The following is a 26,375-nucleotide window of genomic DNA, read 5'->3' as shown; positions in this document are numbered from 1 at the left end:
GCAAATTGGGTTTTGGGCAATGAAGAAACACAAAGGGAATGTGAATCGGTCTAATGAACAATGGGGAAAACACAGAAGGAAAAGCTCATATTGTTTAGAGAAAATGTAAGACGGGCAACTCTGAAGCCTGGAACAAGGATGTGCTTTTATTTTTTAATGTACACCTAATAGGCATCTGTGCTTATTATGTGTGCATTGTTTTCCCAGTGCCAGGGCCATAAATTAAAAACAGCTTACCTACAGCAAGTTCAAAAAAAGAAAAAATACATTGAAAGTTCCCAAAAAAGGCCCTAAAAACAATAACCCAATAAGCCTACTTTTAAAACACTGTGCTAATTTCTACAATGTCTAACAATGTCTAACAACACTGTGTATTTACTAATGTGGTGTTATTTTTTGTCTGTATTTTAGAGAGATGTTGGTTAAAGGGAAGATGGAGCCAGTGTTTTGAGGGCTTGTCACATAATTGGTCAGACGATGAGGAGAGAACAAAATAACATTAGAGCCACCATTACTCCAGGCAGAACCATTAACAAACCCTTGGTATAATTATGCAGTAAATTTGACCCTCCTCTTTAAAATCCCCTAAGCTTGCCCTCTCATTGGTTATTCCATGTCACTAAATTATTCCGACTGCCGCGGACACGAGTCATGTAACTTTAACTCGACTCTCGGGGACACACTTCATGTATGTTTAAGAAGAGAGTCAGAACATGACAGGTCAGTGCTGACAGCGAGAGAGAGAGAGATGCCACAGAGGAGGACAGAGGGTAGAGGAGAAGGACAGATATCATGACCTGAGGCCATATCAGTCTACTTGTTATTCAAAAGCAAATTTCAAATTTCAAAGCAGACATTTTGCACTAACACTCAAAATTATGCAGGTAAGAAGCGAAGAAGGTAACAACACACAGAGAAAAGCAACCACAGGCTCAGAAGAGCAGAAAGTTGAAGAGAGTTAAAGGCTGAAATGCTGGAGATCCTTTTACTCTCCTCTCATGCTTTTACAGCAGCCCTGTTAGGTATGGCAGATTTCATGGGCTGAATGCAAGCTCAGACCCACACTGTTGGTGCTGTCCTAAGGAAATATAAAAAAACTTCTCAGTAAAGGTAGACATGGCATCCATCCATCAATTTTTCAAACTGCTTATCCAATTCAAGCTCGCAGGAGGGATGGAGCTTATCCCGGCTGTCGTAGGACGTAAGGCAAGGAACATCCTGGACAGGTTGGCAGTCTTTCACAGGGCTATGGTAGACACTGAATGTCTGAGCACAAAGACACCTCTAAATATTAATGTACTTCTACTATCCCAAAAATATTAGTGTAAGCTCCACAGTATGGTTTGGAAAGAAGTCACACAGTGTTTTAGAGATTCCTGGGATAAAAACAGTACACGTCTGTTGAATTTGTTTTAAGGCGTTGAATTTTCTGTTCTGTTAGATACCAATACGGCATAGAGTGTGCACTGGAACTGGTGCATTGAGCTACTGGCTTGGGCAATACTGGATGCCTAGATACCATCATTCATAATTCATGCTCTGATTTTTTTTTTTATTTCACTCACTGGTTAAGTTTAAATACAAAAAACGTGCTTTGTTGGGTTTACGAGAATCACCATACAATCACCGCCCTGTACAAAAGTTAAGACACCAGCAGCTCTGACAAACTGGTATAATCAGGTAAAAGATCGCACTGCAGTGTGGTGAGGTATGGCCATCTGAATAGGGCGTAAAATGGAGGAAAAACAGGATTATTAGTCTACGCTCAGTTACTTGTCCATGAAAAGGCAAATGGTAATTGCTTGTCTGTGACCCCAACCTCCAGTTACTTTGTGTCTCACCACAGAAAGCCCACACTACCTGCTGTTGTAGTTTATGAGGGAAAAGATTGTCTTATTAAATTGTAACTGGCATGTTTCCTTAACAGATGCTGGGATTGTTCCAAATTCAGATAATTTAAACTCTTTTTTTTGTCTTGTTTTTGATAAAAGAGAAGGAGAACTATACAACCTTTGCAGCCATCTATGAACTTTGTTATATTACCAGCTCATAGTAAAAGCACACAGACCTGTTACAGGCAAGGCAGAGACAGTTTAGATAAGCCAGTGAGTCAGAAATAATACTGAAGCTCCTACATAAAGAGGAAAATGAGTTAGAACCCAAGGAAACCAGTAACAGGTGGCCCGCAGCATCGGCAAGAGGAAAAACTAAACAAAGCAGATTAATGGCTGAAGAAAAAGGGGAAAATACAAACACTTGTACATGTAATGAATTTAAAGCAATAGTTCAGAGCCAAAACACAATTTAAAAATGGCTAAAACAAGACAGCTGAAGGAAATACCTGTTAAAAATGAATAAAAAGAAAAACAATTGATATCCAGAGTCCATCCTTCCACAAGAGCACTCAGAGAGCGCAACTACCCCCTAGGGGCAAAGGCTATGCTAGAGCATTGATGTTTTATGATGTTTACATTACAACGTGCTGATGTCAGCCTGTTTTTTTTATTACAATACGATGACATCGACGTTTGTTATAGATCATTTATGCTAATGTTAGCATTGGTAGTATAGGAATCCCCAATGAAGGCATCAGTATTGTTTTCATAGATCATTTGTGCTAAAGTCAGTGTTGGTGATACTGAAATTTACTGTTTTTGTGTCATTGTGAAGTCATATAGTAGTGTATATAAAAAAACTGTTATAACGAGATTAAAGACAGACAGAAAGTGCTCGTGTCTAGGGATGGGTACCGGTATCCGGTGCCATTCTGACATAAACTGTAGTAAACAGACCGAAAAGCAGCGCACATTTCGGTGCTTTATTTCAGTGCTTTTGTTTTTTTCCTGAGATGTGATACACTTTGAATTCTAGCCAATCATTTTACGTTTCCGAGGATAGTAGGCGGGCCCAGGTACGTACGTTCTTTTAGAGCAGAGCTACAGATTAAAAATGCCCAAGGCGAAGCGGTCAAAGTCTGGCTGTACTTCACAGCAAAAGATGCAAACTCAGCAGCCTGCAACAAGTGCTTTAAGCTGATACTGTGATACTGTCAAAGGAGGTAACACCTCAAATCCGATGAAACACCTGGCAACGCATAGCGTTTTTTTAAAAACCAAGAAATGCGCCGTATCTGATAGCTTGCTGCGAGACCTCACACCGAGCACATCTACTGCGGGTGTGGTGCCTGTTATCGGACCCGGAGTTAGCAACATCCCCCAAAAACCCGAAGAGGAGAGTCCTGGCCCCTAGCCCTGCCAGTGTAGCAGAAATGATGAGGATGATGATGGCAGCAGCAGCCGTTCTTCTCTGCGTGAGTAGCTTAATGTTGTTCCTGTGTAATTTACGTTGAGTAAGCTAACCACGTTATTACATTAATGCATGTAAGGTGAACTAGCAAACACCGTCGTAGTTAAATGCGGCTGTCTTCCTGTTTGATGGCAGATGCTCCCTTCACCCTGGCCAGAAAGGCTAAAATGACCAAAGAAAAAGTGGGAAACAGCTAAACATGAGAGGTTTTTGGACAAAGTTTGTGTTCTCCATTCTTTAAGCACCGGTTCGAGCACCGTTTAAGCACCGGCACCGTTTCAAAAGTACCGGTTTGGTGCTGGTATCGGATAAAACCTAAACGATACCCATCCCTACTCGTGTCCCCAAGTGACTCATATGTTGCTTTAAAGTTTGTTGATGATTCAATGGAAATTAAACTTTTTTCTAATTTGTGTGACCCTGACCTTTGACCTTGAAGCATTACAGCTTCTAGAAGCGATTTCAGCCAATTAAGCTTCAACCATATGGGTAAAGATACTCAAATAGACCATTTTAATAAGTAAAGTTGAGATTTTAATATGTATTCATGCAGGGTGTAATTTTGCAACACTGTGACATTATATGGCAAAAATTAAAACAGCACCATCTGTCGATGGATGGATGGATGGATGTGTGGATGGATGGATGGAGTCACACTGAGCTCTCCATGCCTTTTCTATAATATGATATTTTACTCTGTGTTTTAATGTAATTTTTTCCAAGGTCAACTTTGATCTTAGGCACTAACATTGAAGATCAAACTTGAATCCTTGGCAAACCTAGGTACGCATATTCCCCAAGGCCTCTAGTGTATCCTTGTCAAGTTTGAACACAGTCCATAAAAACTGTTGACATGTTTTTACTGATTTTCACATCCTGACTTTGACCTGATTTTCACCAAAATTCAACAAACTCAAGCTGTTATTGTTTTTTACCATTACACAAAATCTGATCATGATATCTTAAAAACTGTGGATGAAAGACTGCAAACTAACAGACAAACCAACAATATGGACTTCATGCTAAGGATGACTTCGTCTTACTACCAGGCACTAGTCAACCAAACAGAGAGCTGGGCTATAACACCAGGATCTGATTGCAACAGAAAGAAAACTCCCTAAACATGGTTCAAGAGTTCCATTTTCCACATACCTGCAACCAGAATGAGAAACAACACCAAGAGAAACTGAACAATGGATTTCAGGTGTTCCTTAAAATCAAGCTCTGAATGGAGAGCTAAAGGAAGAATCAAGGTTAATGCTGTGTTCAAAAGCACTACTCGGGCGAGGAACATATTTCTGAGAATTCCCCAGCACAGGACCAAAATAGTCCACTTTAGATGAATTTGCACTAAGGCAAATACACCATGTTATTTGATGTCTGATGTCTAGAAGAGTTCAAGGTTGCATGTTCATGTTTAAACAGTTTTAAGTGATATTTATTTGGGTTTAAACGGGTCCACCTTTTGTCAGGTGTATTCTTGTCTAGTTCTGACTCTAATCTCCCAGTAACCTTCAGATTGAAGCATTTTTAGTGACAATTTCAGATTTATTGATACTGACTGATACTGTTGGGATATGTGTTAACCTATCAATATAAAGGAAAGAAATATATATAGAGAGAGAGGGAACTACAAGCGCTGAGAAAGTGCAACAGGAAAGAAAACCAGCAGAGAGGAAAAGGTGGAAAGGTGTCTCACCCAATAATTAAAACAAAGAAAGTGAATATATGTGTGAGCCAGGAGAGCGAACGAGAGGGAGCCCTTGCCAAAATTGAGACCAGGAAACTCGACAGATGGGAAGGTGACAAGTCGACATCTTGATGAGCAACAAGAGAAGGTGTGAAAAGGAGGGAAGGAAAGGCAGGGAATGGCAGATGAGAAAAGTCCCGATATTTCTCCATTACAGTTCCTGTCTTTCATTGCAATTGTTTTTTATTGAGAGGCATAAAGGTTGCAAAATCATGTGATAGCAAAAGCAATAAAGTCACATTTTACCAGTTTGATCAGATTAAATGTGTGTAGATTTCATCCTCAACATAAACTGTGCAAACAAGTCCCATCTCACATCACTAATTAGGATTTTATTTGACAGTAACTTTGGCTTCCAGCTCCCAGAGATCTCATCTGATTACATTTCCTGTTTCAGTTGAGTCACTGTGAGTCACTGGTACATTTTTAGATTTATTTACACTGTTTACACTTCATAAATGCCACTGTTAGCTATTGGCACTGTAGGTTTAAGTGTTAAATGAATATATACTGTAGTTTTGAAAAGGACAGTGAAATGCTTTAGTTAATGTAATCAGAAGCTCACCTGCTGTGTGATGGCATGATCAAAAAATAACTAAGAAGATTTAAAGGACAAAGTGATGCAGTTTCTGAAATCTTGCAGAAGTCAGGGGGAGAGTTTAGACAGGTTTTCCGGTTATCCTGAAAGATTGTGGTTAATCAAGCTCACGTGGAGTGGTTATTAAAGAGTGAGATGGACAGCGAGCATGTGGCATGACACTCCTCCGCTCCAGATGAGCAGTCAGTCCCCCTGAGGGTTTGAGGTGACTGGATAAGCTTCAGTCTGACTCTTCCTCCTCCACTGTCTCCCTTTACTCCCACCACTTTTGGCATCATCTTCTTCCTGCTCTCCTGTTTGTATTTCACGTTGCCTTATTTCTTCCTCATGCTCTTTTTTCCAGCTTCCTCCCCTGCTTTAAGTTTTCCCTTTCTCAGCCTTTTTTTAATCTACAACTTTTTTCCTATTCTGACCTTCCTCTTCGGCTTCATCTCATTAGGTTTTTGCATTAAGCTTTATCATTTGAGTGAGAAACAATACGCTATATTGCAATTAATGGCAGCTACTTATAACACAGTACCCATTTTCTTCCATCCCTTCTGCCTTCTTGCCTGCATGTTATGGCCTACATTCTGCTTGTCTGTGTTTCTATATTTAAGCTAATGCTTTGATTTAGTGAAAATTACAACACGCAATTTGAAAAACACAAATAGAACTGTCAAACGGAAAAGATGTGCTCCTTTACGGTGATTTTTCTTATTAGACAGAACACATCCTGGCTGTCCTATTCTGGTCCTCCCGACTCACTGTCTCCCTTCTGTCCGATCCTCCTCTAGACACCCCCCCCCCCCCCAGTCCACACTTGTGCATTTTACTTATTCAGTTACAATGCACTGCATGTCTCAGCTGTCTGAAGGCATTAAATCCTTTTTAAGCCAATCCTTCCTACTTTCCCTGCATGTCAGATGAATGAAGTGTCTTTAATCGCCATGCTCAGAATGACTGGCTTTTACCCGGATTCACCTGGGTGAGTTTTTAAAAAGCCAGGAGTTAGTGTTTCTTTCAGTCCTGCTAAAGTAGCTTTTTCCCCCTCATTAGTCTGGTAAAAGGATTCTGATTATTGGAAAAGGTGAAGTGACAGTTTTAAGTTTAGGCCTTTATAAAGTGAGGTTTAGGCTAATTCATTGGTATTAAGTTGCTGAGCAGGTGGCGATGTACTGCTTCGGGTACAGGTAAGACAAGGGACAGAGCTCGACTATCATCACAGATTGAGTTGAGGATTCTCTAAGGGCATGTCTGAGCAAGTCATTTGAAAATGTACAACTGTAAAATAGCTGATATGTGCTATCCACCCTTGTAATGAATGTTTTAAGTAAAAGTACCCAAAGGAAAATAGCCCATGTGAGGATTATGATATATTAGTATTACCCATGCATTAATATAAAAGCAGCATTTAGCTTTTGTAATTGATGAAAATACAGTATACCTGCTGTATATCAGGTTTGGTCTGTACAAAAACCAAAAAACCCACCAAGACTGCAATTCTGCTTCATCCAACCAATAAGCAAACTCTCTAAATTAGAAAAATAATGAAAATGAAATGCTCCAAATCCCCAAATATACAGTATACGGTTATTGCAAAAGGAATTTTTGTGCAATAATACTTCTATATAGTCTCAACCTAAGATCTCCAAGTAATTCATTCAGTACTAATGTATGCTGTTATGGCCACCTGCTTAACCCTCTCGAGGCAGGTGTTGCCGATTTGCAACAGTTAAAAACTAACAACCTGATTACCCCACATACATATTTTATGAGGTTTTTTTACTCAGAAGTACCACTGCAGGACTTGGTTGTGCATTAGCAAAAAAAAGTTTAATTTGAGCCTGAGAGGGTTAATATTGTGCTCTGGCCCATTGACTCCACAAGGTCCCCAAAGGTGTGCTGCGATATCTGCCACCAAGATGTTAGTAACAGATCCTTTGAGTCCCGTAAGTTGCGAAGTGGGGGCTTCATGGATTAAAACTGTTTGTCCAGCACATTCCACAGATGCTTAATTGGATTGAGATTTAGGGAATTTGTGAGCCAAGACAACACCTCAAACTCACTGTTGCGCTCTTCAATCCATTTGTGAACCATTTACATTCTGTGGCAGTGTGCATTATCCTGCTGCAAGGCCACAACCATCAGGGAACACCATGAGAGGGTATATACGGTCTGCAACAATGCTTAGGAAGGTACTACGTGTCAAAGTAACATAACGTGGAAGGCAGGACCCAAGGTTTCCCAGCAGTACACTGCCTCTGCCAACTTGAGCTCTTCCCATAGTGCATCCTAGTGTCAAGTGTTCCCCAGGTAGGCGACGCACATGCGCAGCTATCCACATTGCTCCGTGGTCCAGGTCTGAAGTTCATTGTTGTTGCAGCCATCGTTGGTGCTTTTAACAGTGGACAATGGTGAGCGTGGGCACCCTGACTGTTCTGCAGCTTTGCAGCCCCATATACAAAAAATTCCAATGCGCTGTGTACTCTGACACCTTTTCTATCAGAATTAGCATCACATTTTTCAGCTTTTGGAGCTAAAGTGCCTCATGTGTGGGACTGGATAGGCCAGCCTTTTCTCCCCACGTGCATCAGTGAGCCCATTGGTGGTTCACCACTGTTCCTTCCTTGGACCAGATTCTTCCTTTTGCCAGATATTGATTACTTAATACCAGGAACACCCCAAAAGAGCTGCAGTTTTGGAGATCCTCTGACCCAGTTTTCTAGCCGTTACAATTTTTCTCTCATCAAACTCTTAAAGCTTAAATCTCTGCACTTACCAATTTCAGTGTTATTTACTTCATTTGTCAGTACTCATAAGGTTACGTTTGATCAGTGTATATCTGGTTAAATAGCTCAGTGCGTCTGACTGATAAAAATAGTAGATTGAAAAGAAGCCTCTATCATTTGAAGATTTGAAACTTAAGTAAACAAAGATTGCAACTTCATACTTCAGTAAAGCATTTAAACCACTGTAACTGTCACTTACAGTACTGTTTACAGCACTAAGTACGGTAATGTTTAAGCGCTGCACTGTTTGTAAATTGATTAACAAACCCATAGCCTGCAGGTGCATTTTCTCAGTACTGTATCTTTAAAACAGACACAGCAGTAGAAGACTGTACAATGGTCAGGCACTATAACAACAGCTGCTGAGGCTGAGCAAAGAGAGGGGGCAGAAGATGCTTGCATCACTTTACTTCACCTCCTTTTGACACACCTTGAGGGCTTAGGGACTCACAGTAGACTAGAAAACTCCCATCAGCCAAATATTCTAACCCAAAATGTGTTGAGTGTTTTTATTCTTTATTATTCGAAATAGCAACAACTGCAGACAACACATTCATCATCACGCTTAATACTGATGTAGATAAACATCGGCCGGTGGTGGAGACCAAACCCACCTACGGCTAAACACTGAGAACACCAAGGACATGGTTATCAAGTTCAAAAAGTTCTCTCACCCCCGATTGAAGACCAATATGAAGTGTAGATATATTGAATCGGTGGAACATCTTATAATATAAATACTTTGAATTGGTCATTGATAATAATTTGATGCCAATCTGGAGGCAGTTGTCAAGAATCGCTATCAATGCCTGTAATTATTGAGTAAGTTGCACATATTTAATGTAGGTAGAGAAATGATGACTCTATTGCTCGGTTTGGAAATGTTAGAACCAAAGATAGCACAACAGGCAGCAAAGTAACAGGCCTCCCACAGAATCCACTACCTGCAATATATGAGCTGCAGGTAGAAAGACCCGAGCGACTGAGGAGAGTCACAGAGCCAGACCCACCCAGCTGCTTCCTTCAGGCTGCAGATACAGAACACCATGAGTAAGTGTAATAAGACCAAAAAGACTTTGTTCCCCATCCACTTGTTAAATCAGTTTATGTTAAATCTGAACCCTACCGTCATGTGTTTTTTATAACTGCAGGACTATGTCTTATGATTTAGTATTGTTTTTATTTTTGTAAAATATATATATATGGACGATTTCTTGAGACCTTTCTGTAAAACTAATTTCCTAGTCGGGACAATAAATCAGTGAATAAATGAATGGAAACAATCTATACTAGATTGTTTTCTTGGCATTTCACACATGACTTGTTCTCCCCATCGTGCTGTTAAAGTTACTCATCACACTTTCTGTTTAATTGCATCTGCTTTGTCAGTATCTTCTCAAATTTTAACATTTTAATAGATTAAGAAATAAAAATAACAATAAAAACATTGTTAAACGGGGCATCAGGCTGAACAATTGTGTAACTTCCCACTGTTAGTAGGGAATGCTGCACTCCAGCCAAACACTAGCTCAGCAGGACCCTGGCTGGCCCTCCATGCTCCATGTGATCTAAAGAAAACTGGTTTGCAATCCTCAGAGGTAGCTTTTTCCAAAAATTGCATCCTTTGTCAAAATTATCAGAAGAAAAAAAAAAACTAAAAATGTAGAAATTCTTGGCTGTTGATGCAATTTTTTCTCAGGAATGTGTGAAGTAAATGATGTAAGATGTGCACTTTGGAATCATCATCCTGTTGAGAAGCAACAATTTACCCACAAACATGTCTCGACTTGATCATTTTGGATGTTGCCAGAAGTGATGAGTGAAGGGTGCACCTGATTGCATGCATATACAGGAGTAATCACAAAGTACCCACAAGCTCATAGATGCCTTTCCTTATCTTCCAGTTTGCCTTGACAGGGATGTTACTTTTTTTGCAACAGGCAGGGTCGACCCGCGTTGAAAGACTGCACAGGGTTAACATTTCAGACAGTCTTTCATAGAGTCTTTGGTATCAAGTAAACTGAATCTTTTGGCTTGTAGCGTTAACAGAAATGTCACAAACCACTTTACCAGGAAAGTCCACTTTGCTGTCATTTATCTGAATGCTCTGTATGGACCCCTAATGGATTACACCAATGTAGTGCAACGACTGTCCAGATAAAACTCTTAAAGTCAAATTCATGCAGGTGGTTTGACAATAAAATGGCATTTTTTTACCCATTTTTTTTACTTTTGGAATCCTTTGTAGCTGAATAAATTCAAGTTGCTGAAAAACAAATCTTTTGACATTGTTAATACTCTTTATCACAAATGCGCATCTTTGAATAAAAGCTAAAGTCTTGCTTGTCACGGCATGTTTTGAAATGTAGTTTATTTCAACTTTTTATAAGTTTTGTATTCCAGTGAGTTTACAGCACTGACTGAATGTCATTGTTATGGCTCGATCTGTTGTGCTGTACGTGTTCGCATTCTGCACTGCTGCTGTTGTTTGCAATCTGATGGCTGGAAGCTGCAAAATGATTTCCAAGCAGACAGCCAAATCACCATCATCTCATCGTCGTTATCGCTGCCTTTGTCTGCTGTCATCTACATCTTCAATTTACTCTCTCTCTCTTCCCTCATCCATCCGTCCTCTCGACTCTCTTCCAGCTCTGCCTGCCAAACTTCCATCTCACACGTTCCCTTTCTTTCAGTCCCCTCCTTTTCTTCTTTCTCCACATCCTGATATTTGTGTGGCAAAGTCTGTCTACACAAGCAGCTGGTTGTTCACTTTTTTGGATGAACACAGCTCTGTAGCAATAGTTGTGTATTATGTGTTTTACTCACTTGTCAGTAACAAAGAGTAGAAAGACTGACTAATGGAGATTGTTATGAAGCAAAACGGCTCAAAAACATCCTTTTTCCCCACCTGATTTTTCATAGGATGAGAGTTGGCTGAATGCAGCAGCCACACAGAAGAAATTTATGCATGGAGTGGGAATCTGGCATACCGTTTTCCCAGTGGGCTGACACACTTTTGGGCCAATGGGCTGGCTTTAAGGGCCCCTGTGCAGCTGTCGTACAAATGCTGACAGCAGCCCATTCGATCATTTTCATTACCGACACTGGATTGCCCAATCAAATCTCTTAATGCAATTAGCCCCTCCCCTACCTTGGCTGTGCAGATCCATTAATAAGCCCAAAGCTAAGGGTTCCTTCTGTATAAAAACATAGATAGCATGAATTTATTTCATGGTTTAAATCCTGAACCATGAAATAACCGCGAGGAAATTCAAATTTCTTTAATAATGGACAATTGCTAAATCAAAACATTAAAAAAAAAATGCAAATATGAATTTTCATTTGTTTTATATCTCTTACATCTGTCATTTGTTGCAATTTATTGTTTAAAAATGTATTGAGCAATTTATTTAGAAGAAAACTCAGGAAAACTGTATCAAATATGACATACGAGGGATTAAGGGGTTAAAAAGGTACGAGTACTGTAACACTACTTTGCAGCTTTTAAAAAAACAAAAGCAAACAACAAGCATCGCACGGGAGGCATTTTCAGAAAGTGCTTCACAACAGATTGCACGATCAGTCATGAAGGAGCATTTATTCCTATAATGGCTCTGAATCGAAACACAGATAAAAAACTGAATATAAAACAAATTCATATCATTTCAAGGTCAAACATTTTCCACTCATCAGCTTTTAGGCTATTCACTGCTTCCACCCTACTGAATGTCATCTGGGGGTTTTGAAAAATCCTCCTCAATCAGTGTTTTTGCGCTGTTTGTGACAAGGTTGACAAATTCAACAGTGGAAATATTACACCAGTAAAAACAGGTATCAACTGCCACACCATGTCTTGTAGTTTAAAAAGCATGTAGCTTTATTATTTGTTTCTCTGGCACAGAGCATGACGGTATAGTAATGGTAGCATTAATGGTGTTGTGAAGAACATATTTATGTTTGGAGTTGTTTTAGTCTGAAGAAGATTCAAAGTGAAGAATTAAATAAAGCTGGTCTTAATGGAGGTTTCTTTTGAATTTGATAACCTTGAAGGCCAAGTACAGTCGTCATCCTCACTGTAGAAGCATGATTGGACTTTTATTTATTTAAATACTTTATGCTCTTTGTTCAGAAGAGCCTCGTAGTTTGGTTTGAGGAGGTGATCATGAGCATTTTTTCTTTGCCAACTGTTTTGTGCACAGAGGCAATAATGGGAAGTAACTGCAAACTGAGCAAACAGCTTTTATTTATTTATTTAGTTGTTTATTTTTTTCCAAATAGGAAGTGGAGGATTTTAACTGTAACCACATGAATTTAATCTAGATTAAATAGTCAAACAGTCTATTTGATGTCTTACTGTGCTTTGCTAGGGTCATTTTACAGCTTTCACTGTGTAACATATTTATTTGGATTCTTTTTCTTTCTCCCAAACCAATCTTTCCGTTTACGACTGGCAAAGAAATTTAATTTGTAAATCTGTGGGCACTGCTCATCTCTGACAGCACAGTTTATTAACCATCAGTAAAGATTTACACATAGATTTTTTGCCCCTTCTCAAATGTCGCTTGTTTAGCTTGGTATATAAAGTAGGTTTAACTGCATGTGAGCTAAACTGTATTGAATTGCATTGGATTTCATCAGCCCTAACTTCTAAAATGACAAGTTGAGCTTTCAAGATTTCCAGTGGGCTTTTCATATATTACTATTAATTCACAATTAAGTGTTCCCAAGTTGTTTGCATGTGAATAAGGCCACACAGCAGCTAAAAACAGGTTACGTTTTATTTCGCAGTGCCACTTCAGTCAGAGCAGAGATATTTTTGGAAAGGTGTATATCTCCCCGGGGGGGGAAAACTCTTCATGTGTTACAGGTGTCGTTCATGCAGCTGTAGCGAGGACTATCACTGCCACTCGATGAGAGTCCCATGAGCCTCTGCGCCCGTCAGCGTGACAGACAGCCCTGCTGCTGATGGAGAGCAAGATTCTGAAGGGCATGAAATGTTTTGCCGAGTTTAAAATGAACCTGCTCACTTCATTAAAGAGTGCAGGCAGGCAACCTGTGGTAACCATCAATCTGCAGTTGATCTGCTCGTCTGTGCAGGCAAGATTTCCCTGATATTGTCATCAATCTGTCATATACGTACAAACTACAACTGCTTTTTCTTTCTTGTGGTTAAGTATTGTAATTTAGACTTATTGTTGAGTCTCTCCTTAAACCTGCCTCGTGTTTCACTGGGTTAATGTGGCAGAATTGTTTTGTTTTGTTCACTTGTCAGTTCATTTTCTTGCTCAAGGAGCACAAGGCTTACAAAGCTCTGTGCTACCACCTGGATTGATGATAACTCGTATGGGCAGTTACAAATATAAAAAAAAAAACAGAATGTGGGAGTAAAGTGGTGGGGTTAATACCCCCCTTGACACCTGTACCTGCAAACTCAGAAGTGTCAAAACTGTCATTCCTCCAGTGACCACTAGTGGCTGGGTGCAAAGGTTGTTTCCTGTAAATGTCCATGAAAAAATGCCCAACTTCACAGGACAAATAAACAGCTTAGCTATTTTGAGTTGTTGAACTGGAGCCTATCCAGTGTTTCTGTGTTTCTTTTAAAACATTATCTGACAAATATGACTTCCTGTGCAGTTAACAGTATAAGTATTGCTACCAAGATGCCTTCACTGAGCTATTTCTGCTCAGTGCATCTGCAGTAAGCCAACAAGTATTAATTGATGACTTAGTAATGCACCCATTAAAGTCATCACTGGGGACAAAACCCAAGATGCCTGATGCCATGATGCTAATTCAAAGCTTAAAAATGGTAGCCACAAACAAACCCATTCTCAAAGTGTCAGAGTCACAAATTCCATTGTTACCATCATTTTGATCTCAAACACCTGTAAATGTTTGTAACTGCATCTTTTGCAGTTTTACAGCGTTGAGAAAAAAAAATATCCCCAGACAGTCCGACATTACAATTTTTTTTTTTACAAACTATCCAAAAATGAACTTTGGAGTATTTAATACCAGCAACACATTTTGCTGTGACAGAGGCACGAGATATGAGAAACAGCTGGTGATGAAGACACAGCCACAACTCATTTAGTATTCTCGCTCAATACTTACACAATATTAATACATTGTTTTTGTACTTATGACTACACCAACTGCTTTCCATGCATATATTTCACTCGTCTTGATTAGCATGCAATTTAAATGCACTCTGGGGACTTTGGCTTTGCAGACAGCATACCAACACCATCCATCCACCCATTCATCCATCCACAAACAATACTAGATCCAAGTGTACAACAGTATATAAACCTTGAGGGGAAATGTTCAAAATCTGTTTAAAAACCAATAGCTGACGGAACAAATGACTTTCTTTTGGCATTACAAAGATGGAACCATCTGGAACTCCACGTTGTAAAAGATGGTAAGGGTCAAAATGATGGTCTGTGCCCTTGAAAGAACACTATACAGATGGAGAAGGTCTTTAAGTGTTACAGTTAATAGCAGTTAATTTGTGAATGCAATACAGCTGCACTCAATTAACAAGCATACAGTAGCAGTAGTTACCAGACGGTTTCTGTAGCTCTGACACAGCTGAGAGTAAAACCCAACTCCACCACACAGTTCCCAGAGGGAACTGTGCCAAAGAGCAGGAGCAGTCAAACAAGCTTGTAGTTAAAAGTTGGACTTCTGCTATTTTATTTCTTTGCTTCACATATTTAAAGTCTCCCTGATTGTGAAGGGCAAACTGTCCTAAATGCAAATGGTAAATTTGGTTATAACCAGTTTGTCAACTCATCCATTGCACCTAATGTCAGTATATTCACAGTCAAACTAGAAATGCAGCCATTTGTGTGACACAGGGTACAATACTACACCTCACTCTCCTCACAAAATATACCAAACAGACATCAATATGGCAGTCTGTGTAAGCTGAAAACATTCCTCCTCCTCCATCGGACATGTAAGTATTACTGCTGCCCTGCATCTGCTGCCTGACATCAATCAGCGTCCACCATCACACTCAAATGTTATTTGTAACATATCTGCGTGTGATAAACCAAACTCTCTATAACTACCAAACTAACTATACTCTGCTGCTGTAATGAACCATTTCAAATGGAAGTCATCTGACTGAACTTAACGAACTTGAGTCTGAGTCAAGACTTTCCACTAAACACTGGAGAAAATATATTAGGTTTTAATCTGCATATAAACAGACTTTTAAAAGCATCTGAAAAGGTTTTCAGTATTTTAATATCATTATTAGCTGGTGTTTTAAGCACCAAGCAGTAGTTTCAACATCAGCAGTGCACAACTCAAAATACTCCCCACAAATCTATCAATTGTTTTCTTACATTAGTGAAGCTCTCACATATTTAAGTTTTGTCTTGAAACAAACAGCCCCTTTTTAAATAAACAACTGCCTCAATTCAGTCATACAGAATAAAGGAGCACTAATGGACTAAGACTGAGAACGATGTTGCACAGTTGCTAAATCAGTCAACTATTTGCGCGTTCCTTCATTATGCAATTTAATGGTCAATGCAAAGCAAAAACAATGTTTGCTTGACAGCATGATTGCAATGCACTCCAATCAGTCACTAAACTAAAAGACCTAATAGGTCAGCCTTTGACTCTTTGGGGCATGGGTAAATGATCCATGGGGGTGTCTTGTGATTTTTGGCACTGTGACAGTGTCAGCAAGTCCTGTGGGTCGTGTGGGCTGCGGTCTGGGGCCTCTGTGGATTGGTCTTATTTTGGCGGGTCCTGATCGGTTTTGGGTTCTGGGTAGTTTGGACGCCGTCTAAATGCCTTGGGTTCTTCGTGCTGTTCCCTGAGCTATTTCTCAGTGGCTCTGGTAGTGTGACAGTGCACATTGTCGTGCTGGGGGAGGCTGCTGGCACCAGTGTCAGTGAGTGGTCTTTGAAATGAGTGTCCTTGAGCTCTAACAGACAATTAGACAGATCTTATGTGTCAAAGTAGTATGAATGCCAGGGCCAAAGATTTCCCAGCAGCATATTGCATTGTAATGAGATGATCAATATTATTCACTTCACTTGTCAGTGTTTTTAATGTTGTGGCTGATTTGCGCAGTAAATCTTTAGCATTAACAAATGCAGAATGAAACCAGCAGTGAAAACATGGATTTTCTATGTGGAGTTTATCCATCTGTAAAATGTTGCTATAAAAACAAAGCAGCTGTTTTCAGGCCAGAATGACTCAGCTCTCTGGGTTTGCTTTGAATGAGGACATTTGATTAAAACTGTTGGCAACTATTTGCCTTTCCATGCCGTTGCACTGTTTGCTTGTTCACTCTGATGCCAGTCACATTAGATTCTCACATACAGCAAACTTCAAAGTCACCCTCTGTCCCTCGCGCTTCCTGCCACTTACTTGATTCTGTCTGGCACTCGATGGGTCTGGTTGCCGTCGCTCTGACAGTTGCCAGCGTACTGCGCTCGGCTGGTGGCTCCCTGGTCCCTCCGCAGAGCCATTGCCCCATGGGTGAGGACAGAAACACCTTTGGCAATACGCCTGTAGGATTACAAAGAGAACAACATGAGACCGAGAGACTAGATTCATTTTAAAGGTCTTTTTTTTTACCTGATGGGGTCCCAGGAAATGCACAGATACTGGAGAGGACAGAGATTTAAGCTTGAAAAACTACTCAAATGCATATGACAACCTGAAATAATGAATGTGAATTCACAAAATAGATGACTCCTCCACTAGGTAAGCTGGAATGTGTACAGTTTTTTTCAGTATTGTGGGAAACAGTTGTGCTGATTTGACCATTTAATATTCAGTTCAGGTTGTCTCTAGATGATTAGCCTCCCTGATGACCCATTGTAATCCCACTGGACTAATATAACCAAGTAGATTTATTTGATTATTTTATTTACTTTATTTACTTATTTGCTTTCTCCACCCTATATTGTGTACAAATATTACTCATACCAGAAAAGATTTCGTTTCTTAGTCTTTTGCAGATTAATTGAATTACATTAGATCAAGCTACCAGGGCAAAAGAGATTATTCCATGACATATTTATCAGGTAGACATGAGAAAATATACACCTTCCAAAATAATAAAGAACTCTTTTTTTTTAAAATTTCAACTTCTAGAATCCTTTTGCACATGTTCAAGCAAGAGGTGCTGGTTTTTTTCTTATTTAAATACACTGAAATAGAAAAAAAAATATAAGCCTGTTTGATGGTCTCAGAAAACTATCACAACTATCACACTCAGTTCACTCATCATATGAAGGGAATTTTCATCCTTGGCAAAGGAATGTAGCCATTTAGTGCCGTTGTTTAGCTCTGCATTTCTGTTTTTGGTGTCTGAAGTGTCTAACCTACATCTAGTGGAAATCTTTCTACTCCTACATAGCTTGAATTCCAGTAGAATCATAGAGATCGTAACTTTAATGAGGTAAGCAGTGTTATAAAGGCTACTTTATAAATGTGCTTGGATGTCACTCTGGACATTGTAAGTCAGTTTGTAGTCAAGCAGCTGATGAATGTCCTAGTGACAGAAAGGCATAATAAAACAGCTGATAACAAGCCAATCCAAGCACAACTTCAATAAAAAAACTGAATATCCAGTTTCTAAATTTATTTGTGTGTCAAGTATTCTCAGTTTGACTTAATAAGTATTAGCAGACTCGCTCTTTGTCTAAGGAAAATTTAATAATAGATCAGACTTTGATCTGCTGGAAGCTTTCCTGCAGCAAAAGGCACAGCTTTTAATGTGGCTGTAAAGTCAACACTGATTTGTAACTTGCATTAAAAAACAACAACTGCCACGTCTTACATCCTATCACACAGAATGCTGTTATTTATTATGGAAAATCCCCAAAAGTTGATGAAGACTACTTCAGACTGAACAAGTCACTTAAAGAGTGATGAAACGTTTCTCCTACTGAAAATGTTACATCCAAATGAACAGAATCAACTTTTTGGGAGTTCCTTACCTGGATGATTGAGCATGCATCAACATATTATGTAAAATAAACAGTACATCTTGTTCTAGTCTTGATGACAAGGCCTTCTACCAATTGAGCACGAAATGTGAATGCTGCCAGCTTCATAAAGCATTTCCATAATTCTGCAAATTACCACTTTAAAAAAGCTGGTGAGCAGGACAGTTTTGTAGCCATCACTCTTTCTTTAACGATTTAAATATGTTTAAAAATTTTAATGTGGTCCAAGTGTTAACTTTCTATTATTATGCTATTTTTTTTAAATGATTTGCATTAAAAACCTGTTTTTCCTCAAGACAGGGTCAGATTTTTGATATGCAGTTATTATCGATGTTTTAGGTCAGGTCTTCATTTTACTTTCCACATCCTGAACTTCCCATGACCCTGTGATGTGAGTTTTGTAAGACTTAGGGCCTCGGCCTGCTCATTTTTTATATGACCACAGAAACTTGCCAACATAGACTTTACATTACCATGAACTGATTATGCATGCACCTGAGGCAGAAGATTTCAAGCACAGTTCAAACAAGTATAAGAGGAGTGACTACTCAACAGTCTCCAGCTGTACGCGTCTCTAACAGAGAGTCATGGCTTTAGACCTTTCGGGGCTAACACACTCATGGGGGGTAAAGAATGTAGGCTTTAATAATCACCCACTGGTCTGTTAAATATCATAAACAATCTTCTCATCTATGAGACATACTGTATTTCAGAATTAACATTTTTTTTAATGCTTTGAACCAGCAACAGTTTTTGTCCATGTGCCGACTGCAATAATGTATTTCTCTGTGACATGTGGAATACACATTATTTTAAAACAATACATCTCCTTTGAGGGCAGCAGAGGTTGCAGTGGTTAACACCATCACCTCACAGCAGCTGGGGCCTTTCTGTGTGGAGTTGTCCCACTGACTGGGTGGATTCTCTCCTCGTAGTCTGGCTTTCTCTCACAATTCAAAAAATGTCAAGTTAAGTTAACTAGTGATTGGTGGCCTTGGATGACTGGCTCTCTGTGTTAGCCCTGTAATGGACTGGTGACCTGTCTAGTCACTGCCTCTTGCCCATTGCTATATGATAGGCTTCAGCTCCCTGCGACCCTGAATTGGAAGGATGGATGACCTCTAAAGTGTCCGGCTCTTGGTTTCTGTGAAACAGGTTGCTGTGATGAGCTAATGTAAAGTCAAGAATGTTATCAAGGACAGTTCACAGAATTTACAACTTCAGTATCCGTACAATAGCCACAAATCCTTTTGTGGCTCACCCTTTGAAGTGAACCCTTCACAGGGCCAGTGGCTGCTCTTTCTCTGTACTTCACAGCCTCTTAGTACTTTTATAATTTTCCTAAGTTGCTTGTCAGCGCTGATATAATAAATTCCTTTGTGACTAATACAGAATGACAGTGCAGTTGGTCTTCTGCTCACATCCCAGTCATTAGGATTTTTACGTCCTCCATTTTTGCATTTCTGTCATCTCTTTTTTGGGTTTAAATTTTCTAAATTTTGCAGCAATGTCAACCATATCATAGCTACAGTGACAGCGCTTTTTGTGGCCATGAATTACAAAGTAAATGATTTGCGAGTTGTACAATGATAACATTTCTTTGTTGAATGGATTATCAAATAATACTTTTGGTATTTAGAAAAGCTCTATGAAATATCCATCATAAGCAGCAGCAGAAGTGTGGAAAACACTCAAAAGTATCAAACGCATAAACACCGATATAGTGACGGGGTTATTTTTCAGATTCATTCCATATACAACTGGAGAAGACATATATAGTGCATCCAATAATTGAAACATGGCAACAGTGTAAACACTCAGCTCCAGGCTTCAATTACTAATCACTGAGCGGAAACCATGATGATTGCTCACTCCATCCAGGTAGAAACCTCACACTAGATATCAAGGAAGATGGGCTTCGTTTAGTATGGAGCTGTTTTCAATATTTAATGTAAATCTTGATCGTGGCTCAAGAGTTGGGAGTTCGCCTTGTAATTGGAAGGTCGCCGGTTCGAGCCACGGCTCGGACAGTCTCTGTCGTTGTGTCCTTGGGCAAGACACTTCATCTACTCCCTACTGGTGCTGGCCGATATGGCAGCCTCGCCATGTGTATATGAGTGAAGTGCATGTTAACCTTAACTTAATGCACTTGTCTTTTCGACTCTGTAACTGTAGTGCAATATGTGTGGTAACTAGTTGAACTGAAATTATAAACATTCGTTCTACATTGTAATCTTTATGTTGGAGAATGGATTAATAAGATTTAGACAGTCAGAATAGCCACTCCATGTACATCTTATAACATATGTAGCCTCGTTCTTGGGATGCAGCACCTGTTTCAGTATGAACTCTGCCACTGGAAGTGGTGACAAGTGAACTGCTCACTTGGACTGTCCTTCTAGTCTGGGCGTACATTTTACAAGGACAGTGACACGATACATTAAAAAAACTGACTGAAAAGGTAGAAAAGGATCCTGGATTTCACAGGAGCCAAGATGACTGGTAGACAGTGAAGGTAGAAAGATGGCGAGTGAAGTGAACATTCTCCAGGTGATATATGGAATCACATTGAAGGCTGTGTCGTCATGTTGTGTAAAATGTTTTGTATCCAGGGAAATCTCTTTGACCTTGTTTGGATTTATGTTGCAACTAAATTTTATATTTGCATAATTGAACTATATAAAGAGTTAGAACCACCACACATTTCACATTATGAGGTGCGGCAGACATGAGTTTAAAGGTAATAAAGAAAAATCAATAGAGAATTGTATCTTTCACCTGGATACACTCGGTCAATTTATTTCGATTAGATTGGATGTAAATGTTATGATCCCAGTGAAGAGATCAGGTCATTCTTACAGAGAGTGCATCATGAATCATCATCATTTTTGAAAAACACAATGTCTCTTTTCACTGTTATGCTGATGATATTCAAATCTACCTTCACCTGACTGGGGATGCTTTATCCTCACCACATCCTCTGTTTGACTGTCTGAGTGATGTCAAGGACTGGTTATCACGTAACTTTCTTACTTTAAATGGAAAGAAGACAGAAATTATTGTTTTTGACCGAAATATGCCTCTGGGACAATTGACTGGCACATTGGGGCCTGTTGCTAACTACCTTACTGATACTGCCAGGAATCTTGGAGTTTTCATGGATAGTTCCTTCAAATTTGACAAACAGGTCTCTACTGTGGTAAAAACTAGCTTTCATCAACTACGCCTAATCTCTAAGGCTAAACCCTACATACCACACAAAGATATGGAGAAACTCATTCATGCTTTCATTACGTCAAGTCTGGACTATTGTAACTCACTCTACTTGGGTCTACAATCTTCTCTTCTGCAGCGTCTGCAGCTGGTCCAGAATGCCGCAGCACGTCTCTTGACCGGCACTAGAAAGTTTGACTCTATCACCCCTGTTCTGAAAAATTTACACTGGCTTCCTATCAAATATCGAATTGATTTTAAAATTCTATTGTTTACTTATAAAATTTTAAACAATATGGCACCTGACTACTTAGCTGATCTCCTCTGTCTGTACAGCCCTCAGAGAGCACTAAGATCATCGGGCCAACTGCTCTTGGTGCAACCTAGGTCTCGGCTGAAGACCAGAGGAGACCGTGCCTTTGTCGTTGCTGCACCCAGGCTATGGAATACTCTCCCTCTTCATATTCACGCGTCAGATTCCATTCAGTCTTTTAAATCACGTTTAAAAACGTATTTGTTTGATCTGGCATTTAAGGCGAATTAGGGTAATTTACATCTGGCTCTGTATTTAGATTATGTAATTATCTTATATTTTATATATTTGTAATTTATATTTTATTGTGATTTTATTTGTACTGCGATTTTACTGGAAAGCACTTTGGTGTACCTCGGTCTAAAAAATGTGCTATATAAATAAATTTTGATTGATTTTTTTTGATTGATGAACATGCAGGTGGTTGTAAAATTAAACTGTGTACTCATGTGCAAAAAGTGTGCTTTTCAGGGATGAAGAGAAGAATATTTATCTTCTCATGTATTTTTTAATCATAAGGTTTCTCCATCTTCAAGGCTTCGTACAGAAAAACTCAATGAATTCTCAATTCAGCAGAGAGAAAAGAAACTACAAAATTGATAATGCATAAAGTTTCAGCACTAGAAGCAGTCTGCTGAAACATAACATATACTTTATATAGGATCACAAAATGAGGTAAAAGTCTTTAGCTACAGATTCCTAATTAAAGAAATGTAACATTTTAACAAGGATCAGCAGTACAGTAGCAGCACTAATTGATGTGCTTTAACATTTGAGCAATTTTGTCATTTTACTCAAGGTTTTACTGATTTGGGGACTTTCACATATGAGCTGCTTGGAAAATCATATTACACCAAAAATAAAGGTTTTTCACAGAGTATAGACATGAATGCTCTTAGAATGGGATGTGTTATAAAAACAGAAAAAAAACCTAGAATTTTTTACGTGAGTGAAGCTTTGCACTTGTTCCACTGCAACACGTAAAAAGCATCAAACTGAGCAGACCATAAATGTTAAAGTTTTACTGCGAATATAAAAACATAGATCCAGGTGGATATCCACATGTTGAGATTAAAAAAACAAGACATCTTTTCAGGTCATTGGAAAGCTGTATGGAAAAAAAGGCTGTTTTTTTTTTAAATCAAAATTTGTTTGAAAGGACATTTCATCCTCGTCAACACTCCTCTTGATTATTCTTGTTGTAAACCAGCACTACTCCATCAACTAACGGACAGCCCCAACAGGATAGGGACAATAGGTTTCAACTGAGGCTTAATATTAATCTGTGTATCTGGAGTCAGTGTTGTGCAGCAGATCACAACAATTTCACACAGAATTGAAACATCTATTAAATTTCACTTTCAAACCAGATTTAATTCAATTTTAGTCGCAGTGGTTGTTTACCATTTAGATGTATTTTAGATCTCTAATAAACAGAAAAGAGTAAACATGACTCTATGACTGAAGTTAGGTAAAATTCAGGTCTCTGTAAAAGCCTTAAAATATTACTATCCATCTTTAATTTTCCAGACATAATAAAATGTATTTTTCTTTTTCCTTTCTTCAAAGACTGTGACTGACCAATCAGATCAAGCCCACAAAACAAAGTGCATGGATGTCTGGTGTCCGGTGTGTAGTGGATATGACAGATCTCACTGCATCTGGTGTTCACTTTCATTCTGTTTCTAAAAAGGGTTGTCTGGATAATGTCATGTAATCATGAGGCATTGGTAATAAGAGGCATACAAATTACTTTGATTCAGTGGAGTATCTGATCAAATCTCAGTATGCAAATCAGGTACTAGGTTGAGCTAGTAGCATTGTCAACAAATATGACACATCCTTATGTGGCTTCAGTGTCTTGTCAATTTTTCTTTCACCATGGAGGGTGAAAGAAGACTTTAATCAGGCTTTGTGTTAGCACTTCACATAACAGTTGAAGAGTTGACACAAACTAATATCTTGTACTGTTCTGACCTGGTTTTACATGAATCAAAGCCAAACTATGCCAGGTAGAGCTGTGTGTCATCGACATAGCAGTGGAAATGACATATTTATGGATTATATGGCCAAGAGCAGATGGACAACAAACAGGAGGGGCTCGGGAGATCATTAGTAGTAATTAAAACTGGCTAAGATTTGAACTTTATGAATTAATGATGAGGGCTGTTTAAGGGCATGCCAATGATTCCCATAGAGATTTGTCTTTCAGCAAGTATGCTGTGTGTTTTAGTATTACAGAGCCAGACATGGATGAGAACACTTAAGAGTCAAATGCAACACATTTAACCTTATCCACAGATTCATTGAACCCGCAGAAGCCCTGTTTGAAGCCCCCGCAGCCTGTGAACCCCTGATATTTTAAATCCTGGGTTCGTACCTGCGTGGCTCATCCCTCCACCCCTGTGGCCGGATGGCAAACAAAGCCTTTGGAAGCCCCTCCAGACCCAACCCGGATAGGGCTGGTCCCACAGCAAACCACATATGGCTGGGCCCGGCCTGACCCGCTGCCCAAGCTGCCCGGAAAATGAGCTCAGCCTCTTCCAGGGAGCAGTACAGAAGGCGGACCTGGAGGAAGAGAAAAAGAGGAAGACAGTTACTGCAGTGGGTGGATGAGAGAAGGAAGAGAATAGAAGAGGCAGAAAAAAAAGATTTTTCTTCCTCCCCATTTCTTGCTGCGTGGTCCTATAATACACTTTCATGATTTCTTTACTAAAATAGATTATATTCAAATATAAATCAAGACACTTGGTACACTTACACATTCATACTTCACTTTATTTTTTCAGAACACAGTGAACTGCACTTGAAAAATGATGCCTCTTGGTCTGCTTGCATTTTCTCTTCATACATTATTAAAAAGGGGGAATTGAATGGAGGGGGGGCAACATTAAAGAGACAAAGTGAGAGTAAGAAAACACAAAACTCGAGGAGTGCGAGACGGAGGACAGCAGCTGTGTGTGTGGTTGATGAGGGCACTTCAGATGATTACTCAGGAAGCACTTTGGGAGAATTTGCGCCACAGTTTTGTAAGACAATTGAAGAGGTTATAAAACTGAAATTAGCCAAAACCAAAATGTGAAATGCTTTACTAACACACAGGGAGAGCAGCAGGCGAGTAGTGTGTGGATCCTGCCACATGCTGCACATTCACCGCCGAGGATGGCGAGATGACGCTGATCCCTCCTACCCAGTTGACAGCAAATGGGATCAAAGTCGGCATGAGGTCCATGCTCACACTCAGTCTCTATCAATCACATCCTCTGAACAGTCAGCATATATTTAGCCTTCATATGGCATCTGCAAGCTCGAATTTTATCACTCTTTCTCTGAAATTAAAAGTGTTCTCCTCCTCTGATTTCTAAGGAAGAAGTTGGCTTCCCTGCTTGCTGTCATCCCTCACAAAAATATGTAATTTGTTATAATTTTCTCCCATCAATCACTTTGTTAGCACAGGTGACTCATTTTTCAAATGTTGGACATCTCATTTTGGAAGAGAACATTTCATTTAGATCCCTGTGGGTCGTCATATTTTATCATGACAGAGCTTAACTGCGTCAACATCCAGGTCGAAGTGAAAGTCCCCTACAAAAATAGTGAATTTACACCATATATATGGCGTATATATATATATACACACACATATAATCATATTTTTTGGCAGTGCTAGTATGAGTAATTACACGACTTACCTACGTACTAATAATCTCAGCAGTCAAAGTGTCCATTATAAAAAACAGCTTTCATCTACCTTAGCAGGACCCAATGCAATTTTATTTATTATGAAACAGTTACGGTAACAATCCTCTGTGTTAAATACAACATTTTAACAGGTTTCAGCTCATTGTTTAGATTTTTCAGTTGCTCTTACCATTCTTTACTCTCACTGTGCACTGGATATTCTACACATTACACCTACAGGAACTGTCCAGCTATGAAAAGCCCTGACACAAAGCTCCCAGCACACAATGCTTCTGCTGTTGTTAATGCTAGAGGAGGTTTGGAGTTAGGTTGTCCAGTCAGCACAACACTGTCCCTCAACAACCCCGCTCTAGCCAGAGTTTCCAGGTGACGTCAAAGCTACTGGGACACGCCCACCTGGCAGACAAAAACAGTGCTCTGGTCCTTTGCTCTGCAGCCATCCTTTGAACGTCTTCAAGTTTAAACTTGACCAAAATGCCTGATAGTTGCTGTCCTATCAGATACACTCATCACGCCAATCATTGCTTCTCCACAGCAACCCTGGCTGTCAGCGACGGCTCATTAAACTGTAGGATTGATACTCAGCTTTACTGTTATGACACTGTAAATGTCCAAGTCAACAAAACTAAAATTTACGTGTGGTAGCCCGTTTAAGATAGCTATGTAGTGCTTTACTTTACTAATAAATGAAGAACAATTCCTTGTTCTTCACCTCCAACATAGTGGCATTATTTAC

At 39.4% G+C, this 26,375-nt stretch overlaps 1 protein-coding gene across 3 annotated transcripts in view; it reads right to left on the bottom strand.

The window, feature by feature from the left end:
* grin2da (glutamate receptor, ionotropic, N-methyl D-aspartate 2D, a) overlaps window positions 1-26,375 on the bottom strand; it is a 264,679-nt gene that overhangs the window by 103,190 nt on the left and 135,114 nt on the right. For all 3 annotated transcript variants that reach the window (XM_082520396.1, XM_082520397.1, XM_082520398.1), the window contains 2 exons: window positions 24,318-24,505; window positions 16,823-16,963 (listed from right to left, as the gene is read on the bottom strand). In XM_082520396.1, coding sequence (XP_082376522.1) covers window positions 16,823-16,963; window positions 24,318-24,505 — 329 coding nt within the window. The remainder of the gene's footprint in view (window positions 1-16,822; window positions 16,964-24,317; window positions 24,506-26,375) is intronic.

Source organism: Aulonocara stuartgranti (genome assembly GCF_965226115.1).
Source record: "Aulonocara stuartgranti genome assembly, chromosome: 22".
NCBI classification, from domain to species: Eukaryota; Metazoa; Chordata; class Actinopteri; order Cichliformes; family Cichlidae; genus Aulonocara; species Aulonocara stuartgranti.
This window is presented reverse-complemented; position numbering and strand designations above follow the sequence as displayed.